At 41.7% G+C, this 21,226-nt stretch overlaps 2 protein-coding genes across 2 annotated transcripts; one reads left to right on the forward strand and one right to left on the reverse strand.

Moving 5' to 3' along the window:
• The first annotated feature begins 425 nt into the window (after window positions 1–425).
• On the forward strand, window positions 426–5,141 carry LOC136950259 (S-adenosylmethionine synthase-like). The gene is made up of 9 exons (XM_067244475.1): window positions 426–661; window positions 1,790–1,867; window positions 1,970–2,092; window positions 2,193–2,305; window positions 2,406–2,549; window positions 3,215–3,433; window positions 3,608–3,790; window positions 3,890–4,023; window positions 4,133–5,141. The coding sequence occupies exons 1-9, from the start codon at window positions 577–579 to the stop codon at window positions 4,233–4,235; spliced, it is 1,182 nt and encodes a 393-aa protein (XP_067100576.1). The 5' UTR covers window positions 426–576; the 3' UTR covers window positions 4,236–5,141.
• Window positions 5,142–5,869: 728 nt separating this feature from the next.
• Window positions 5,870–18,865, reverse strand: LOC136950795 (transmembrane protein 150A-like). Its single transcript, XM_067245265.1, has 8 exons — window positions 18,726–18,865; window positions 18,321–18,507; window positions 15,016–15,063; window positions 13,792–13,878; window positions 12,674–12,741; window positions 9,896–10,023; window positions 6,792–6,969; window positions 5,870–6,452 (listed from the first exon to the last, which is right to left on the reverse strand). Exons 2-8 carry the CDS (start codon window positions 18,479–18,481, stop codon window positions 6,205–6,207), a joined length of 918 nt encoding a protein of 305 aa, XP_067101366.1. The 5' UTR covers window positions 18,482–18,507; window positions 18,726–18,865; the 3' UTR covers window positions 5,870–6,204.
• Window positions 18,866–21,226: the final 2,361 nt, after the last annotated feature.

The raw sequence follows: 21,226 nt of genomic DNA on the forward strand, positions 1-21,226 counted from the left end.
AACTGCATAGAATTCTGCTTTGATCTCTGTACACAGTCACCTAGGTCCCGCCAGGAAACTCAGGGGTCCCCAGTTACTACAAAAGAGAACATGGGGAAACTAGAGGGCGGGAAACATCAAAAGAACATCCTGAATAAATGGAATGCTTATTTTCTATACGAGGAGGGTACACACCAGATTTATATAGAATTTGAAATATTTGGCCATATGTGTATATTATAGTTGACACTGAAGGCCAATGTTCCGCATATGATGAGTTAAATTTTTCCAAGAACTTCTAATCCCACCCTCTCTCTTCTCTCTTCTGAATGGTCTGACCCACTGGTTCACATGGCCCCCTCCCCCTTTCAGTGTAAGCGTGTGCGTATATGAGGGTGTATGTTGTCTTTGCTTCACAGAGTAGGAGTGTGGTGGGCTCTGCACTTTGGGACTGGGTGATAATACTGCATTTCTAGAAGCATCAGAGTCTCATTCAACTTCTGTCCTTTTTCAAAAGACGTTCGGTCATAATACCAACACAGTGTTCCCACTGTTGCACAGCACACTCTTAAATCTAGGCTAAAAGACGAAAACAGGATGAATGGGACAGTGGACTACGACTCCCAGCACTACGATGGGTCCTTCATGTTTACCTCTGAGTCTGTGGGAGAAGGACACCCTGGTAAGAAGAAGATCTTTTGGTCATCATTCTACATATTAACCATAACAGGCATGGTTCCCATCATGGAAACATGCTTAATAAGGCAGGAGAGTCTACCCACACTGGAATTCCTTTGGTTAATGTGATTCGTTCATGTGTGAAAAACTCATATTTGAGAAGACAGAACCTTCTTCTCAGGGTCTGTAAATTGCAAATAGATGTTTTCCATGTTTAATGTCGGATGCACATATGCGGCAAAGTAGTAACATAATGTTGACATTTGATTGGCAAGCACTCAAAACAGAGAACATGTGCTACTGGTACTCAATGGCGACTGTAGTCAAAATGTTGAATGTACAGTAAGGCAGGGTGAACATGTGTCAATCGAGTTAGTAAGACATGACAAGATCACTGACATGTTAACACATCAACACAGTAACATCTTATCTGTGTGTAATCATGTTGATAAGAATAATGTTGATTAGCACATTCCATGATCCTACCAGTTCTATTGTACTCAAATAACTAGCGTGACAAACTGTATACTTACCTCACACTCACTCACATACTTGGCACCATGCCAATGAACATAAGCTTTTACACCTGCTTCGCATGACCCAGTGCCTTCTCTTAATGTAATGTCAGTACAGCTTGTCAGAAACAGCTTGACCTGCTGTAAATACTGTAAACCTCTTACCACACGTTTCCCCAAATAAAGTTTAGCATGCTTTAAATGCACATCCTTTGATCTATGAGGAAACACCATATGCATGGTAATAATGTGGTGTGGACCCATGTGTACATAGTAGCAGTGCTCTGAACACATATATGGTCCCCGAAGTTGAATTGGCAACGCCAGTCATAGTCTTTGGAGTAAAGCACGAGCTATGCATTCACAGATGCAAGGGCTATTCCGAGGACTGTAGCACCTAATATGAGCCAGGAGTAGTACAGTGACGGAGGGTGGTGAAATCCAACCTTAGGCAGTCCCTCATACCCAGCCTCACGCAAGAAAAAGGTCAAGGAAGGAAATCACTCCACCAACTGGAGGAACGACCATTGGGATCAAAGTAATGCGGTTATCTTGCTTTGCCACACAAAAACGATTTGTTACACAGTGTCACTTAGTTACATGTCAATGTTTCCCAGATAAAATATGCGACCAGATCAGCGATGCTGTGCTAGATGCTCACCTGAAGCAAGACCCTGATGCCAAGGTTGCCTGTGGTGAGTGAAAAAGCACAGCTCGCCACTGGAGGGCAGCAGAGTTGAAGCATGTGTGAACGAGACAAAATAACCAACATACTGTATGAAATGTGTTGTCAACAGAGACGGTGTGTAAGACTGGAATGGTTCTGCTCTGTGGAGAGATCACATCTCGAGCTAACGTAGATTATCAGAAAGTGGTGAGAGACACCATCAGATATATTGGCTATGACAACTCCGATAAAGGTAATACTTTATAGAAATTCAAATATTTGTTATTATTGTGAGATCATAACACCTGTGTGTGTGTAATGTGCACCTTAAAGTTTTTTTTCTGTCTTTCCAGGTTTTGACTATAAGACCTGCAATGTGCTTGTGGCTCTTGAGCAGCAATCCCCTGACATTGCCCAGGGTGTTCACATTGACCGCACTGAGAGTGACATCGGAGCGGGAGATCAGGTTTCCACTCTTTCCTCTGTGATAGGAGAAGGATACAAACCAACTGACAAAAATTCAATGGATTTTGAAACTTTCGACAGCTCATATTCCTTGTTTTCAGGGTCTGATGTTTGGCTACGCAACTGATGAGACAGAGGAGTGCATGCCTCTGACGATCGTCCTCGCCCACAAACTCAACTCCAAGATGGCGGAACTGAGGCGGAACGGGACAGTCCCATGGCTGCGCCCTGATTCCAAAACACAGGTATGATGCTGGGGGGCCTGCCCAATAGCAATCAGTGCTGAGCCCATCCCTACTGACGTCATTCACTGACCCCCATGAATCAGACGGAGACCTTTAACAGGGTTTCAGCATGAGCACCCGCACAAACTGTTTTTACGTCTCCATTTAAAGTTTTGTTACGAGAGCCATGTTATCATCTTTCAACGGAAAGTTACATGAGACAGTCTTCATGTTTACACACAACACCAGTTGTCAATATTTACACAGATACCTTGCATTTCAAAGCTTGGAATCATTCCATGGACTATTTCTGCCCTGTATGGGGAGGGTTTTGACTCAACATGCACAACTCCACTCCACTATTATTAGTCTTTAGAGGTCCCCCTTGCCCATCTGCTACGCACAGTGCGTTTTGGAAAATCTCTAGCACGAAACGATTGATCCGGTGTGGAAGACGAGCCCTGAAGGAGCTATTTTTTGGAGTTTCTGAGTGATAGTGACAGTGACCAAAGAGATGTTTGACAGATTTCATTTTCCAAGGGTCATCAGCCCCGCCCCTCAACATCTGATCTACCGTTTGAACAAATGGGTCCAAACTGAGTAACACTCATACAGTACTTAACAGAATTCAGCCTACACCAACTGGATTAAATATCCCCTCTCGGGGTTCCCCCTCTTCTCTCCAGGTCACCGTTCACTACACCCAGGAGAATGGTGCAGTCATCCCCAGGAGAGTCCACACAGTGGTCATTTCAGTGCAGCACGATGACTTTGTCAGTCTGGAGGAACAGAAGGAGATTCTCAAAGAGAAGGTCATCAAAGCTGTGGTTCCGTCCAAGTACCTGGATGTGAATACCATCTACCACCTACAGCCCAGTGGACGCTTTGTCATTGGTGGACCTCAGGTTAAAACTCCCCCTGTACCGTCTATGACCACTTCCTCTCACTTCCTGTCTTCAACCCATTTGCCAAGCTGTGTTTCCTTGACAGGCTCCAAAAATGGCTACTAAAGACCATTACTAGTCCAACTTCTGTACTGAGTGGTATCTCATATACTGTACAACGGGTTTCTCTGACAGGGTGACGCGGGTGTGACTGGTAGGAAGATCATTGTGGACACCTATGGTGGCTGGGGGGCCCACGGGGGAGGAGCATTCTCTGGTAAAGACTACACCAAGGTGGATCGCTCCGCAGCCTATGCTGCTCGCTGGGTGGCTAAATCCTTGGTCAAGGCCAATCTCTGCAGGAGGGTCCTGGTACAGGTGAGTGGACCGAATTAACTTTGCCAAGCTCAGAGAGGATGTTTACCATCTCAGTCTGCAATTCAAAGTGATCTGTCTCTCTCTTCCGTGTCTACACAGGTGGCCTATGCTATCGGAGTGGCCCACCCTTTATCCATATCCCTTTTCACCTACGGTTCATCCCAGAAGAATGAGAAGGAGCTGTTACAGATTGTCAACAAGAACTTTGACCTCAGACCAGGGGTCATAGTGAGGTAAGTAGGATCTTGAATGTTCCACACATTATGGTCGTCTGGTAGCCACTGAGGCTGCTTAATGGTAATTGCAGTACGTGATTTGAATATCTTATTTGAATGTATACAGAGACTTGGATTTGAAGAGGCCCATCTACCAGAAGACAGCTTGCTACGGTCATTTTGGCAGGAAGGAGTTTCCTTGGGAGGTTGCAAAGAACCTGAACTTCTAATGTGTGTGAAGGTGTAGGGCATCAGGCAGTGGCATAGACCGCTGTCTAAAGGGCTGTTGTGATCCAGAAGGGGAGAGGCAGCTGTTAGGGAGGGAGAGGGGAGAGGATGGGGTACATGATCCTTCTGTGGAAAATAATACCCCAAATATCTGTCTTACGGGGAGGTACAGGAAGGGGGAGTGTGTGATTTATAACCTTCTTCTCAGCGGTCATCAGATCACATGGCTTTCAGGTATTTTTAACTCATAGCTACAATCCACACACTCTTGTTCATGCAGTATGATACACGTTTATTTATCTCTTGGTATAGCCGTAGTTTGCAAGGCTGTCCTAGAGCTGGAATGATAATATTTTGTAAGATTGAATACACATTAGACTACTTCTATATGTGCTGAACTACTTTTCATAAAAAGCCAATGACCAAATTACAAGGCATACTAGCCAAACTTTACTCTGTAGTGATTGTTTGCTACAGAGAAACACAATGTCTTAATAATGATCAATACCAACAAATATGTGATAACTATTGTTGACACATTCAATCCACTTGATTCCCTTTGTCTAAAACCTGTTGTTTAATCAAATGGTGGTTGATTGTACACATTAATCATTGATAGGTCTGCATGTTTTAACAAGGGCTTTATTTGCAAATATTTTATGAACGGAAAAAACGGATAACCATTATGTCTCCTAAAAATGGCAGCCGGAAAATACTTTAAAGGGATGATGGCAATTAACAGTCAAATAATTCTACAACAGAGGAAGAGAAGAGAATAATGAGACATGTGCTCTTAACACAGTATTGGTGTGCAGATCTTTTCAAACACACCCATAGCTCTTACTTGCTTATGAGGAATGCTAAAGAATGTAAATAAGCTTTTTGAAAAATAAAACATTTTAACATTAGTGTTTTCTAATATTGTATAAAGCACAATACATATTTATATTTTCTTTTAATACCTGAAATATTCTGCAGCATACATTATAAAACAAAATAAATCACAAAATGCTATAAAGAGTTTACATTAACAATGTAAATTTTCAAAAAGGCATTCAAAGAAATACATTTAGAAATAAATCATTTTTTAAACAATCACCTAACACTTTCAAAAGGGTAAATCCTCTCAACATATCTTGATGTTTGGTTGTCTTTTTAAAGCAATACTTTTTACTCACATGTAAAAAGGTTTACACAATATAATAATTACATGTTGAAAGAATATACATAAAATTATAATTCATCCATATCTATCTAATCCTTGAATATATCTTTTCCCATTAAGAGGCACTGAGCAGAACTTAGTGATGGAACAGATATTCCTGAGAAGAAAAAAGTTAACTGATTGAAGAGCCAACATAAAAAACACCATTACTGACCAAAATCCTTTAAGACTTACAAGGCACCTCCAAGATACTGGCAAGACCTTGTGTGTGAAAGGGATTCTTTCTGTGTGTGTGTGTGTGTGTGTGTGTAGGGTGTGTGTAGGGTGTGTGTGTGTGTGTGTGTGTGTGTGTGTAGGGTGTGTGTGTGTGTAGGGTGTGTGTGTGTGTAGGGTGTGTGTGTGTGTGTGTGTGTGTGTGTGTGTGTGTGTGTGTGTAGGGTGTGTGTGTGTGTGTGTGTGTGTGTGTGTGTGTGTGTGTAGGGTGTGTGCGCGGCGCGTACCTGTAGTATGAGTTGTGTCTGTGTGTATTGTCTACTGTTTCAAAAGGCACTTGTAACACATGCTATATACACTTCCGTCTGTACAACTATCAAATATTCATTTTTTTTGTCGTAGGTTAAAAAAGCTTTGGTGTTACCACTAAAGTCTGTGCAAATAAAGACATGACTACTTTCATGGTCCATCCTCATTCTCAACAAGAAAATGATTGGCTCCTCAATCCTCCATCTTGTATGTATACTGTCCACCAACCCATCCTTCAGCTTATACGTGATTGGTCTGGAGCATTGCAAACTCCTCTGGATAGGCTACATCATGCTCAGAGTCTCTTGCTGATGGTGGTTTGATCCCCCTGTTACTTCTACCTTGTGGTCGGAGCTGGATAAGACCAGGACCCCTCCACCTCTGGCCAGGACCATCAGGGTGTCCCCAGACATGCCTCTGAACTCAAAGGCAAACGTCCCATAAAAGAGCATGATGATCATGCAGAAGAGCCACTCGAATATGGCAGAGGCGTGCTGCAGAGCGTAGCTTTCCTGGACAAAAAAGACTCCACCTGAGGACAGGAGGTTAAGGAGATTGCAGTAACCGGACCAGCAAGGAATAATGTATATATAAGGAATACACACACAACCATTCACATGAAATGTACTGTGACTAACTTTCCAGCAGAGGGCTTTGTAACACTGGAAAAAAACAGAATGGGTTACGTGACGTCACTGGTTACTGTGACAACCACAAACTTCTAAAGGGTGGAAAAAAACGACTGTACAGCTGGAAAGATTGACTGCAAGACTTCATCACTGCGTCAGGCATTACTGAATATCACTAACTCATTCAGTAATCCATTAACGCCATCTTCACTCTCGATCCTTGATTTCAAAACAAAGGATACTGAGCACAAGTGAAACGAAAGCTAGGAGAGTCATTCCCACACGCAGGTGGCCCATGTTGTATTCTCCCTGGGTTTTTGCTAACCGGTAAGTCAGGGCGGATTGTAGGCACACAAACAGCACACTGGTGGGGAAGGCCACCCCAGCACCCACGTAGTGGAGGACTTTGGCAAAGTCAACCTGTAAGAGAGACACACGCACACTAAGATACAGGAAAATACACTCAGAGTCACTATGACCTCCCATTACTGTGTTGTCAAGGTGCAAGAACTATTCCTGGGATTTATTAGGAAGAAAAGGACAATCTGCCCCAGAAGGATGCAAAATCTTGAGATGGAGTGAATGAGGAACAATCATTCTGAAAGACAGAACTGGCAAGATAATTCACTGTAGTCTCAGGGTTCATTATCGTTCCTTCTACATAATGTCATCAAATATACCACACAAATGTTATGGGTAAATCAGAAAGGAAAGTAGCAGTTTTCTTATCATATACAATATAAAGGGTGCACACCTATTTAAAACAACACCACTTTCATGGACTGTTAAATGAAATTCAAGGCCAAATTCTACTAAATTCAATAATTTCGCATGCCATTCTTTTCGGATTATCTTTAAAAAATTTAGTTAAATACTAATTTTTAACTTACAAACAGACAGTGCATATCTGTTATCACAGGATGGGAAAACTATGCGACAAGAATCTACTTTGACAAGGCTATCAAAAACGAGTCCTCAGACACTAAAACTCTTTCTTGTTTGTTGTTCTGCTTGAGTCATTGACTCCAATATGTTTGTTCTACAGTATCTACAGTAGAGACACTCATCTTGTCCACAAACAGTTAGTGAGCTGTAAAGAAGGTGCTTTTTCACGAAGGCCTTGCAAGCTCCAGTGGTTCCAGGTCATACAGTGGCAAATTGGGATCCTCATTACATAAAGAGTATAGGGAGGTGGATTCACTCATACAGCACAGACAGAGAAGAGGGGTTCCTAGCTAATCAGAAGCTAGCAAGAAGAGGATGTATGATAGTACCATCGCTGATGGAACATAGGTGTCTGCAGAGACCTCACAGCAATCTGAACAACACACCTCACACACACACGGTTAGCGCTGTGACAGAACGTTGACCTCTGACCTCTGACCCACATCCCTACCTGGACTCTATTCTTCCACCACACAACAGGCAGACTGCAAAAGGCTGTGAGCACCGCGTAAACCAAGTTACAGAAGCCCAATAAAGTTTTGCAATGTTACTTTCTTATCTGCCCTTGCACATGACCCAAACAAAAATGGCCCTGTCAATTTCAAATGCTGAAAATGAACTACATTCCTGGCAGTAACCCAATGGTAACAAACCACTGCAGCCTATAACAGACTCAAACTAAGCTGTAAAAATGCTCTACATCACTTTAAAGCATGTGAGCTAAGTGTGTTCGAGTAGGTCTCTGGCTGGTGCCCCATCCAACCATCCATCACTATGTGTAATGAATACATAACATTCATTCATAACTATGACTTGTAAATCATGTTCTCTGCCCATCATTACATTCATTTAATTTAAAATGTCTAATATCATGAGGGTGAAATAAGGATCAATAAACAAAGTATGTAGTCTAAGCATTATGGAATTAGTCAATGAGTTAGACTGGATGAAGACACCTTCTGGATAGATGGTTCAGAATGTACTGGTCTACATATACATTTATGCATTTAGCAGACGCTTTTATCCAAAGCGACTTCCAAGAGAGAGCTTTACAAAAGAGCATAGGTCACTGATCATAACAACGAGATAGCCCCAAACATTGCGAGCAGCCAAGAACATGAAACATACATGGTGGAAAACCAAATAAGTGCCAAAGGGAAGAACCATAAGAGCATGCAGTTAAACAAGTTACAATTGAACAACATGAAACTCCCCACAAGAGTGCAAGAGTGTACCTGAAGAAAAAACAATCAACAGTAAAATATTTCACAGCGAGTACAATAATTTGAAACCGTTACAACTAAGAGACCGTTACAACTGGTTTAGGAATGGAACAGGGACAGCTCACACCGTGAGAGCAAAAATCTACAACTCTTCAAAAGTCAACCGAGGGAAAGAACGCATGAATTCCTTGGAAGCCAAAACCTCATGTTTACAAGATAATTTCACCTCAGAAGTCTGTCTGCCAGTCTCCAAAAGAACATAAAAAGATGTGTTTGGAAGCCCTACAAAGAGAATGTAGCCTGCAGGGGTAAGTGGAACAGAACTCACTGGCCACACCAGGATGAAGCATGCAAACACAAGCTGAGGCCAAGCTCACATAGCTACATCCTGTGTGAATGATACTCAAAACTTTACTGAGGAAAAACCTTTCTTCTCCTCCTCTCTACATTCCACCGGTTTGTAAATTACAACAAGGAAAGGGGGGGGGGGGGTGATTTAGTGGCGTACATATCTTCTGGGGCTTGAGGGGAAGGTTGTTTATATTAGAAAAGGACCAAAGAAACCTTTCACTTCTGGTTGTCATGGCATCCGCCTACTAAAAACAACTTTGTAAGGTGATATCTCAACGGCTCATTACCAACATCACTATTCTCACACAGACATTTGCCATAGCTAGAGCTCCTGACCTCATTTAGGAACAAGCCGCAATAATTTCCCTGGTCACATCAAAGCCTTAAATCTGAACAATTTACCATGTGATTGCCATTACTAATTGAGCTTTTGGAAAAGTCTTTAATTGAGCCCTTGGAGGAGTAAGAGAGTGGAGTTACATGGACCACACCTGAGAGAGTCCTGCTGCCTGACTATCAAACGCTTCAACATGGCTTCAATAAAGTCATTGTATTTTACAATGGCCGGATGCAGTGAACTTCAGATAATGATCATGTGCTTTCTGGAAAACAAATTCTGTTTTCAACTGATGTAATAGGGGTCTTATGTCATAGGACAATCTGTTATATGAAGAAACCTGTGTTTAAACCTGTATTTATTGTATGTAAAGGACAAACAACAGACTTTAGAAGACAACCCAATGTAGACAGCTAATATTTCTAACATACCACAACAGCTTTTAAAGTTGATTTGTCTGCAGTGAAATAGACGCCTCACAGTGTGTTACCTGAAAGTTTCCCACCATGATGAGGCCTGTAGCACAGATCCAGCCAGTGGAGAGACTGGCCGTGTTGAGAAGACAGTTCTGGTGTTTCTCTATGACAAGGGCATACCTCAGCAGACCAATCATCATCACTGTAGAGAATGACAGGACGGAGAAGACAGAGAGACAATGAGAGAGAGAGAGAGAGAGAGAGAGAGAGAGAGAGAGGGAGAGATAGAGGGGGGGAGGGAGGGAGGGGGAGAGAGGGGAGAGAGAGAGAGAGAGAGAGAGAGAGAGAGAGAGGGAGAGAGAGAGAGAGAGAGAGAGAGAGAGAGAGAGAGAGAGAGAGAGAGAGAGAGAGAGAGAGAGAAAGAGAGAGAGAAAGAGAGAGAGAGAGAGAGAGAGAGAGAGACAGACAGACAGACAGACAGACAGACAGACAGACAGACAGACAGAGAAAGAGATAAGGAGACATGGTATATGTGGTGAGGCCATCCATACCAGGGTGAGTCTTGTCTAAGAACTGCGGTTTTGGGGCACTGTGAGTTGTTTACTACTTGGGATGTTCCCCTCTATGACTGACACTTCCTTTGCACAGTTGCAGTTTCTATTATTGGCTTCTAAAATAAATAAAGATTCAAAATTAAAACAAATTGATATACCATTGTGATAAAAGCTGTGAATTTACACCTCAGACTGAAATTAATTCAATCTTAAATTGTTTGGTCAGTACTGTTACCTCAAGCAAAGGCGATCACATCTCTTAGTTTTTCAACATCAATCGTTGAGCCAAGTTCTAACTCACACTCCCCAATGTAACTCAGCACAGTTACCCTGCTTCTGCCCCACAACCCTCTCTGGGATGCTGAGCAGAATGACAGAAACCCCAGGTTAGGAATTGGCATCTGACTGGGGACTCAATGTGTAGGGATGTTGTTGTTAAGAACGGTTTACCACTCTGGCAGCACAGCGGTACCACAACACTTCCAAGAGCAGCAAACCATTCTCCCACAAAACCATCTGATGCACAGGCTTTTCACATCTGGTGTCCATCATGCAGCAAAAGCCAGAAAGGGTGTTTGGATGTGCATGTCAACAACACATTGAGAGATAGAGAGAGAGAGAGAGAGAGAGAGAGAGAGAGAGAGAGAGAGAGAGAGAGAGAGAGAGAGAGAAAGAGTGATGCCATTTGATTGAAAAAAGACAAAAGGGTAACATGATAAAAAAATCCCTGTTTGCTACTGATGTCTGGGCAGATTTGCTGGTCAGAGCACAGTAAGGGATCCACTTTGTGGTCAGTGGGGTTCCAGCCATTAACCTTCCTCTAATCTCTGCTCATGCCACACCTCTGAGTAAAACAAACTTTCACATCGAGTACGTGCTCAAACACAAACTCTGCATTGTTTGTGGGGTGGAGGGCTATACAAGGGAAATCTTTGAAGAGTGGGAGTGGAATGTTGGGGAAACCCTGATGCATGCCGTGAGTAGAAATGTAACACAAGTTCATGGTTAGAGTGTGGTCTTCTATGTCCAGCGTAGAGTAAACATGACCCCCACTTTTCCTCTCTGACCTTTGACCTCAGTCTGAGGTTAACGACACATGATGTTGTAATCTCTGCTGGACTTTGGGGTCAATAATAGTTACTAATAGTTACTGTTTGAAATGACTTTCGACCTACATACAATGAGGCATTTACTTTGATGAGAGCTTTTAAATGAAGAACATACAGTTTAGAATAATAGAAAAAAATTACTTTGTTCTACACTCTAACTTCATTATGTTAACGTTTCACTAGTAGTTATGAAAACTACCAACATACTAAGTGGGTGTTAATAGCAAAGTTGTAAGATAAATAATATACACAAACGAAAAAACTGCAGACTGTGAATGGGCTTGTTGAACATTCACAAATTCCAGCGTTTTATCAGAAAACATTTTAGTAACAGGTGGCCATGGTAAACAAAGTACTGCAGTCCAAAGACAGCACCATATTGAACTAATGTGGGATAACTGGACTTCATCAATACTTACTGATGCTCTTTGGTCTACATTTTCCCCAGTATTTTTATGTTAGTGTTTCCCCTACCATTATATTAAGGGGGTGCCCCGCCCCCCCAACGGCCCCCCCGCCCCCCCTTGGAAGTTTTTTTAAATATATATAGCACCCGATCACAAAATAAGTCATTTAAGGTTACCTTTCCTATAAAACAGGTATATACATAGCTTGCTCTTTTATTAAACAAACTAAATGGCCTTATGTTATTTATCTTATTTACACGACAGCATGTCATTTCTGTCTCTACATGGTCGTCGTCGCCCCCCCCCCCCCCCCCCCACGCGCGCGCGCCACCCTCCCGACCCCCCACCGCCACCGCCCCCCCCCCCGTGCGCCGCCCTCCCGACCCGAAAGGTTTTTGGAGCAAATTATTTTTGTTAGGAAAGTCAACTCGTTGCCTGTGGTCAGGGCTGTTGCTTTTGGTTCATGGACGAGCACAAAGGGGCTGTTCTAAAATACTCATTTTAGTTTAGAGAGAAAGGAAGGGGTGCTGGCATAGGTTTTGGAACCCAGACAGGGCTGGAAACACACAGTCACAGCTGGAAAAACACAGCCCTGGAGTATTAAGTGCATTGAGGTCAATTCTGGAGCACAGCAACCCACATTTGAAGCGGCTGGAGTCTGAAAACGCATTCAACGCATTGTATTTCAAACTTCCCAAGTGCACCGTCTGTTTAGCCAACCAGCCACATGATGGGGCACCCTTCATCTAATCCATTCACCTCAAACAGGAGTGTTGACATACCTATAAAGGACCCCGTGCTGCAGATCAGGCTGAAGAAGCAGCTCTCGGGAGGCAGCGTCCCACACTTACTGTCATGGAAACAAAGGAGGGGAGGGGGAAAGGGAGAGATAACAGTTAGTGTCCCAGCTTACCTTGTGGTCCTCTCAAATAGGCCCAGAATTGTCTCCTCTGGGGAAGAGTTTGGCAGAGACACAAGACCACCTCATGCAGATGGGTGATGTGGTAAGTGACTTTCATGTCCACAGAACTGCAGACTAAAGTAAAAAGTTTCCATCCCTGGATAAAGGAAAACCTGATGGCAACTAAAAGAACCTAAACATGTGAGCATACTGCATATTTCACCTCAAACTCCAGCCCATCCCACAAACCTAGCTTAAAGTATTTCAACTCCACTACATACAGTCGTGTAACAGAGGCATTGTAATGCGCACACAGATACATGAAGGCTTATGCAAAGCAATTGGTAAAAGGACACACATATTGTTTAAAAAGGCTTCTTATATATGAGTAACATAACATTTCTTCTTGCTTACATTCTGGGACTGGGATCTGTGTGGTGATGTATCAAAGGCCCGTGAAGGATCCACTAAACTAAACAAAATCTTCTCTTCCTGACAGAGTACAGAGGCCTCAACCTCCCTGACACAGAATTCCTGAGCCCGCCGGACAAGTGTGGGCCTATCTCATAAATCTACACAGCCCAGCTGGGTGAGGAAGGTTATGAAACCTTAACAGCATTAACAGCAAATATAAGACAGTGAAATCCAGTAGTGTAACCAACTGACAATAACCACAGACGACATACAGTAGATCTTTGCTCCTCACATGGTCTGTTCCCAAGGTCTCTGATGTGCAGTGTGTGCTGTTGTGGAAGGGGTAGAGTACAGACTTTACCTTTAACCTTTTACCATGAATTGACTATTGTGAATGCAGAAATACAAAATACTTGGGAGTTCAACACATGGAAAAATAAAACATTATTAACCTCCTGTTATTTCTCAGGTCTTCTGTGAACATAGAAAATTGTACAATGCCGTGTTAAGGTAAAGATGGCTTGTAGATCTTAATATATAGTTTAATAGTTTGTTGTAGTATTATCATTTGTTGGTATTGCTTACCTGATGAGTGGTATGTTGTCTACTGTGCAGCACAAGACTGGACCCCTCTGGACTGATAGCTTCTCTTCACATGATTGGTTGTAAGACCTAGGAACATTGACAGAAATGTACTTCAGGCTTCTGTTCCCATTAATGTTATTACTTTACTATGAAATGATTAAAAAAGTCACAATATGTTTTTAAACAGGCCAAGTCAGGTGACTCCTCTGAAATGGCAGAAGTGTCACTTCTGAGATACAAGTGTAATGTGCTTATTTAAAGCCAAATGTCATTATGCTTCAACACACAGTCCAAATCACAGTGCGTCACACATCACTACTAAAGTAAGCACACATAATGACACCCTGTTAATGAGTCATCAAACCACAAATCCAAGACATCATGGTACTCCTCTTCTGCGCAAATTTGAGTTCAAAATTAACCTGAAACGCAGTATTCCAATACTGAGTATGTTCCAAACTTGAGTCTTCAAGTTCGTATTTTATTGTCAGATGCACAGTCCAACACAGGGTCAGACTGGGCACTGAAATTCTAAGGACAAGACAACGCAAAGCAACCTGGCATAACATGACATATAAGTACTCAGAACAAGTTTACACCTATGACAAGTTAACATATAATATAAACCTCCAAAATATACAAAATAATAAACAATAGAGTATACTAAACCTATACTAAACTGAGTCTTGATTGTATGTGGTTTGACTGGTTTGACAGAGAATATGTAAAAAGCAGATGATTTACTGTAAGTTTGTCTTTAGTAAAGGAATGCCAACTGTATCTTCAGGGGGGGTCAGATGGCTGAACGGTTAGGGAATTGGGATATTAATCAAAAGGTTGTCATTTCGATTCCCGGCCGTGCCAAATGAAGTTGTGTCCTTGGGCAAGGCACTTCACCCTACTTGCCTCGGGGGAATGTCCCTGTACTTACTGTAAGTCGCTCTAGATAAGAGCGTCTACTAAATGTAAATGTAATGTAATCTTCAGGTTTGTCTGGAATCTCTTTTGCACAAATCAATTTCCCCCCTTTTTTCTGTACACACGCTCAATTTTCTTTATCTAGAAAACTGTGCGGGGATGAATCATTTCTGAAAATCAGTTTGTGTTAAACCAGTGTCAGCAGTCCTGACTTGGATCATAAAATTGCTTTGATTTGGTTAAGTGGAAATCATATAAAGTCATCATCATGTAACACTGGAGAGCTGAAGGATATGGGTATTGTACCAGTTGTCCACAGAGCACACATGCTGGTTGTACAGGGCCAAGGCATATCTGAAAAGACAGCAAAAAGATTGACTGAGCAAGCAGTCACACAGTCGATTAAACAGGAGCAGGAGGAAAACAGCTGGGAATTGAGGGAACTGTAGTACTGTATCATCATCCACATAACTTTATCTTTTAGTAACTTCTTCCTCATTAACAAAACAAAAGCTTGTATAGCCAATACATTTGATTTGATTTCCAAAACAATTACATTTCAAAATATGACTTAGAATCTTAAACAATCATGTGAGAAAAAGGTATTAGGTGTGGTGTGATGTCTGCTTACAGTTTCACTTGCTATCACGGCTATTTAAGAAACACTGCCATTGAGAGTATTTGTTTGGTGCTTAATGTAATGGATTACAGATGCAGTTTACAGTCTGGAGACAATCTTACAGTACCAGCCAGTAGGTGTACCACATGAGTAAGCACAGTGTCTCCTTCATGGTCAGTCAGCCCTGGTCCCTGTCATAAATACCCTTAGAGCGACTGCACCGTCAGGGTCTGGTGGCTTCATTTGAACCTTAGCAGTGACGCCACAGGGTCTATGTTCCTGCATCCCAATGAGATATCTGTCACCCACAGGATAACCACCTCCATACAGAACTTGGCTCTAATGCTACCAGAGGTATTAATGTATGTCTGTTCAACAGTATCTGAGGTCAAACCAAATAAAACAAGAGAAGGACATCACATATTTGTGTCCAACTCTTCTACGATATGGTGACTGCAAAGTGTCATGAGGTCACCCTGAATACCATCAATAAAATGCCGAAAGTCCAGGTAGACAAGTTAAAAGTGTAAACATACAGTTAGAGAGCTTCTATTGATTGCTAGAGATGAAAACGTGGAAGCGTTAGGTCATGCCTATTGATAACCATTAACTCCACAAAAAGAGATAACAGTTGGACTTCGGGGAAAATGCTACAGATACAGTAACAGTATGAATAGCTAACTCTTATAAGGGTAGACTAATAGACCATTTTACTTATGTAACTTACATTACATTTAATCATTTAGCAGACGCTCGTATCCAGAGCAACTTACAGTAAATACAGGGACATTCCCCTGAGGCAAGTATGGTGAAGTGCCTTGCCCAAGGACACAACATCATTTTGACGGGAACCGAACCGGCAACCTTCTGATTACTAGCCCGATTCCCTAACCGCTCAGCCACCTGGAGTCAGGTCTCTACTTGGAGAACTAACATTAGTAATTACTGATGAATTTACTTTTAATTTTCTTCCCTTCAGAAATGGTGGCCAAGCTAAACTGGAGTTTTACCAGGAAGTGTGGAGCAACAAACCCACCAGCAGACTAGGAAAGCAGCCATTGGTGGATTACTGCCACAGCCTCAGACAGGGAAGCTTTTGAGAACCGGTGTGAAAAAATGTAGCGCCCACTTTCCAAAGGCTCTCAGTGCTCCAAGGTACAGTGGAACAGACTGTGCCTCATCTCACACAGTGAGAGAAAAACAGTTAGGGGCAGGAAGGAAGAAAGAGAGAGTATGTGTATGGTGACAACAGTGAGAGAGCTAGTATGTGTACCTGTAGAAGCCAGTAAGTGTAAAAGTCTGTAGTCCCTACAGTAGAGATCTCACACTCTGCATTCCTGCAGCCTTAGTTTCCTCCAGGAACACAATCACTCTTATTGAGGGACTTGTTGCTCTTGTTGGTTAGTTTTAACTGATTTAACTTCTTGTACTCGTTGTGAATTATATTATTGTTGCTTGCTTTTCTACAGGTACACTCTTGCACTTTTGAGGTTCATGTTGTTTAATTGTAACTTGTTAACTGCATGCTCTTATGGTTCATCCCATTGGCACTTATTTGGTTTTCACAATGTATGCTTCATGTTTTGGCTGCCCGCAATGTTTTGGGGGCTAACTCGTTGTTATGATCAGTGACCTATGCTCTTTTCTAAAGCTCTCTCTTGGAAGTCGCTTTGGATAAAAGCGTCTGCTAAATAAATTAATGTAAATGTAATGTAGCCTTGCAAGATCCCCAGAGTACAAGATAGGGCATTATTATAGATATGAACTAGGAAGTAATTCAAGATAATTTTGCATGACCATCCCATGTTTACCCAATTTTACCCAATACAAAAACAAATAAAAATAATTTTCTTTTAACCTTTGCAATGTGGGGGGTCTGAGACAGCCCAACGGTTAAAAGAAAATGCTTCACTTTGTTTTTGTACGCGGTAAAGTTGTCGCAATACGACGGTGGGTCACAATGACTGATGGGTCAGAATGACCCGAAGATAACACAAGGGTTAAGTTTACCTTTCCTATAAAACAGGTCTATAGCTTGCTCTTTTATTAAACAAACTAAATGGCCTTATGTTATTTATCTTATTTACACGACGGCATGTCATTTCTGTCTCTACATGGTCGGACGTAGAGGTCCATGCTGTGCATTCCTTTGCAGCAGTTATCACAGAGCAGCAAGCCATCTCCTACTCTTAACAGCAGTGACCCTCAACCGGGGCTGACACCACTTCTATATTTACCTCTCCTCCTCTTAAACACATCAGCTTCTTCCACCTTTACTTATTTGTCTCCCTCCACTTCTCTCTCTACCTCCACTTTTTTTGTTCTTTACAATATTTTGGTATTTCTTCTTCCTTTGTATTTCTTGTGCTGCCTTTTTCTAAAGCAGTGATGACCGCAGTACTCTACATTGTTTCATCACTACTAGACAGCAAAAACTGGTTTCCAGATGCCATTTGGGTTATGAATGGACACTGATTTCTTAATTAAGATGTTACGATAAACTCCAAATCAGTAGGAATCCTCCCACTTTCACGCACCCACAAACCATCTGACAGATGCTGTGGGGGTATAAACAGCCTGAAACAATACCTTTGTCAACCATAAAGTATGCCTTTTGTGCTAGTTGTGTTGTTACAAATGGTTGCCAACGCAACTGTGGAGTGTGTGTGTGTGCAATTAGAAGTGAATGAAAGTACATGAATCAACACAACTAGAGTCTGTCTTGATGGCATCACTAAGTGTGGACCAGCATCCTCTGGGAAGTTCATTTTTTAAACACACTACCTCTTTTTATTGTTCTTTGATAGATCTTCCATGCACAATAGGTATACATTGTTTACATCTTTATGGAAGCATCTGAAAACAGCAATTCTATAATTGCATCAAAGCACATCAGATCATTAATCAGGCATTCTGGCAATTGGAATAATCATAATCAAAAGCTGAATCATAACAAGTATTTTGATATCTCAATTGGCCGCATTTTACTTACACAACCCATATTCCAGTGATGGTGAAGACTGGTAGACTCACTGGTAAGATCATCCACATGGACATGTTGCAAGTCTCCAAGTCACAGTCTCTCCTGACGACAAGGTTGATGTCCAGTTCTTCTCTCTCCCTCCTCACAGACGTCTGAGGTGAGTGGCTCATTCAGTCCATAATGATGTAGCCTATCTCTTATGTGACAAGCACAAGTATAATATATATAACTTTTTGTTTCACATAGTATTATCACAAAGCTTAGCATCCTTATTCCAACAAAGTGTGGCTAAAAACCCTCAGATAAGTCAGTATGCCTGCCGTAGAATAAACCTCGTCTCACCCAAGTTACAATGGGATGGCAAAGATAGTAGCCTATTCAACTGCTTGATCCTACTGTAGGTTTTAATCTTACCTCTTCAGGATGTCAAACTCCCCGAAACCAACCAAAAGAAACCTTCAAAACCCAATGAAAGTCCCAGATCATATTCCAGAAATCGGACGTATTGTATTTCTATTGTAAACCGTTTAGCAAAAACGTTTTTTGCATACTTGTACTACTTGCGATACCAGATTTTGAAATTGTTCCTTAATCTCCGATTATTTACAAAAGACGATTGCCTGTTATGTACCAGTTTTATGGAACACGTTTTAAAAAGAGCCAGCTGTTGCGCTTAACTCCGCCCTCCGAAGTGAGAATTCTCCCTTTTCTTCTTCTTCACGTTCTCTGGATTTTTTCTCCCCTTGTTTTTCTTCAGTCACTTACATTTACTGTACACTTTCATCATGTATTATTTTTATCCTTAGTCTTCAATTTAATATGTTCCAGGTAGGACTTTTAACACGCGTGGGAGGGGGCATTCCTCCGTGGTGCACCGTGCCCGTGCTGGCGGTGCCCATCATGTGCTCGTCTGCACTCAACTCTGCACATGCTGGGCCACAATATTCTGTGAGAGGCAGTGGATCAAAGTACGTATGGGTGAAGAGCACAGGCTAAAATAATGGAAAAATCTCAGTTTCTTGCAGGTTATATCTCGTCATTTAATATAAGGGTTTTCATTGTTCATGCAAGTCATGCACAACTGCTTTAGACGAGAGTATTGTATCTGAGAGCAGTCTTTGGCCATGCTTTAAAATCATCACTGCCATCTACTGGCAATGATGTTGGTTATCATGTTTAGTCGAGAAACAATATAATGCATACAATGATGTTGGTTATCATGTTTAGTCGAGAAACAATATAATGCATATTTGGAAACTGTTGGTAATATTGTTCAAATCAATAAAAACTCGTGAACAAGCATGGGCCTACCTTAACATACCCAATCATATTTTGCAGTTTTGATACACAGACACAATAGTTGGTTGATGTCGAATTAATTTGGAGTATGAGAGGAAATAATTCAGACTGTCCTTACACAAACACATATGAAACACATACACATTCACATATGAAATGTTAACACACTTTCATACAGCCATTTCTGGGCAGGGCTGTATTGTGTTTTGCCGGGAAATGCATCAGATCCAAAAATTCAAGGTTCAGAAATTTAGGTTGCTCAAATTCGGTAAAACAGTCAAATTCAGATCCCAAAAATGTAATTAAAAACAATGCAAGCTTTACAAATTCAAAAGTAAAAGAATTGGAGCCAGAAAAATTGACAGTAAGTGTAAACCAATAGGAGTGTAAGATTCAATAAAGCCACCAAAGGGACAGCTAGGAATACTCCCACTCAACACTGATGACACACTTTGATGTGATACTATTATAAGTGTGGAGGAATTAAATCTATACTGCTAGTTCAATGCTATGCTATTTCATATGTTCTATGTTCTGTTGAATAAAAAGACAATCAATACCTCAGATATAAACAAATGTATAATGACAATGTTGAACATATATTCCCAATATAATCAATGCTCCAGATATAATAAGTAACGATAATGATGAACTTATATTCCAAATGTATGATTATGCACCAAGATGGGACTGTGTCTGTGAAAGTGAGAAATAGGCCTTGCTCAGGAGAGTGTATCTTTTAGTGAAGAGAGGAATGCAAGTCAGCATACTGGAAGGGAGGCAGCAGGGCTACAATTGGCCTCACAAGTCTTGAGAGTGGGAGTTATCACCAGGAGATAAGAAGAAGATTCATTAGACGGTGGAAAATGTATCCCTTTGCATCTGGACATCACTGCCCTCTCCCTCACCCCTTGGACATCACCAGACCTTTGGGTCTGATCTGCCCCCCGCCCGTCCTTGGATGATCCGCCCTTGGTCTGGTATTTAACCTTGTAGTCCTCTCCACCCAAATTAGAACAACACAACATAAGCATCAATCAATCTCATCTGGGTTAATGTCATTTAATATAGTCACATGGAGTCTTTTGGGATCTGAACTAAAATGATGTACATCGCTGGAATCATGTATGAATCGTGTTATGATCAGGTGTTTCAATCAATGAACTAGACTAAACTCCACCAGCTGTACAAAATACCCAGGTAGCATGAGTCTCCTGTCAGTTACCTTCACAGTAGGAACTGGTAAACCATTCTCTAATTTGATAGCAGCATGCAAAAACAGGTTGGCACTCTTAACCCTCGTGCTGCCTTCGGGTCACATGACCCAAAGGTTCATAACGAACCATCGTTGTGTTTACCCAATTTTACCCAATACAAAAACAAATAAAAATAATTTTCTTTTGACCATTCCAATGTGGGGGGTCTGAGACAGCCCGACAGTTAAAAGAAAATGCTTCACTTTGTTTTTGTATGAGGTAAATTTGTCGCAATACGACGATGGGTCACAATGACTGATGGGTCAGAATGACCCGAAGATAACACAAGGGTTTACATTTACATTTAGTCATTTAGCAGACGCTCTTATCCAGAGCGACTTACAGTAAGTACAGGGACAT

The sequence above is a fragment of the Osmerus mordax genome, chromosome 10, assembly GCF_038355195.1.
Source record: "Osmerus mordax isolate fOsmMor3 chromosome 10, fOsmMor3.pri, whole genome shotgun sequence".
NCBI classification, from domain to species: domain Eukaryota; kingdom Metazoa; phylum Chordata; class Actinopteri; order Osmeriformes; family Osmeridae; genus Osmerus; species Osmerus mordax.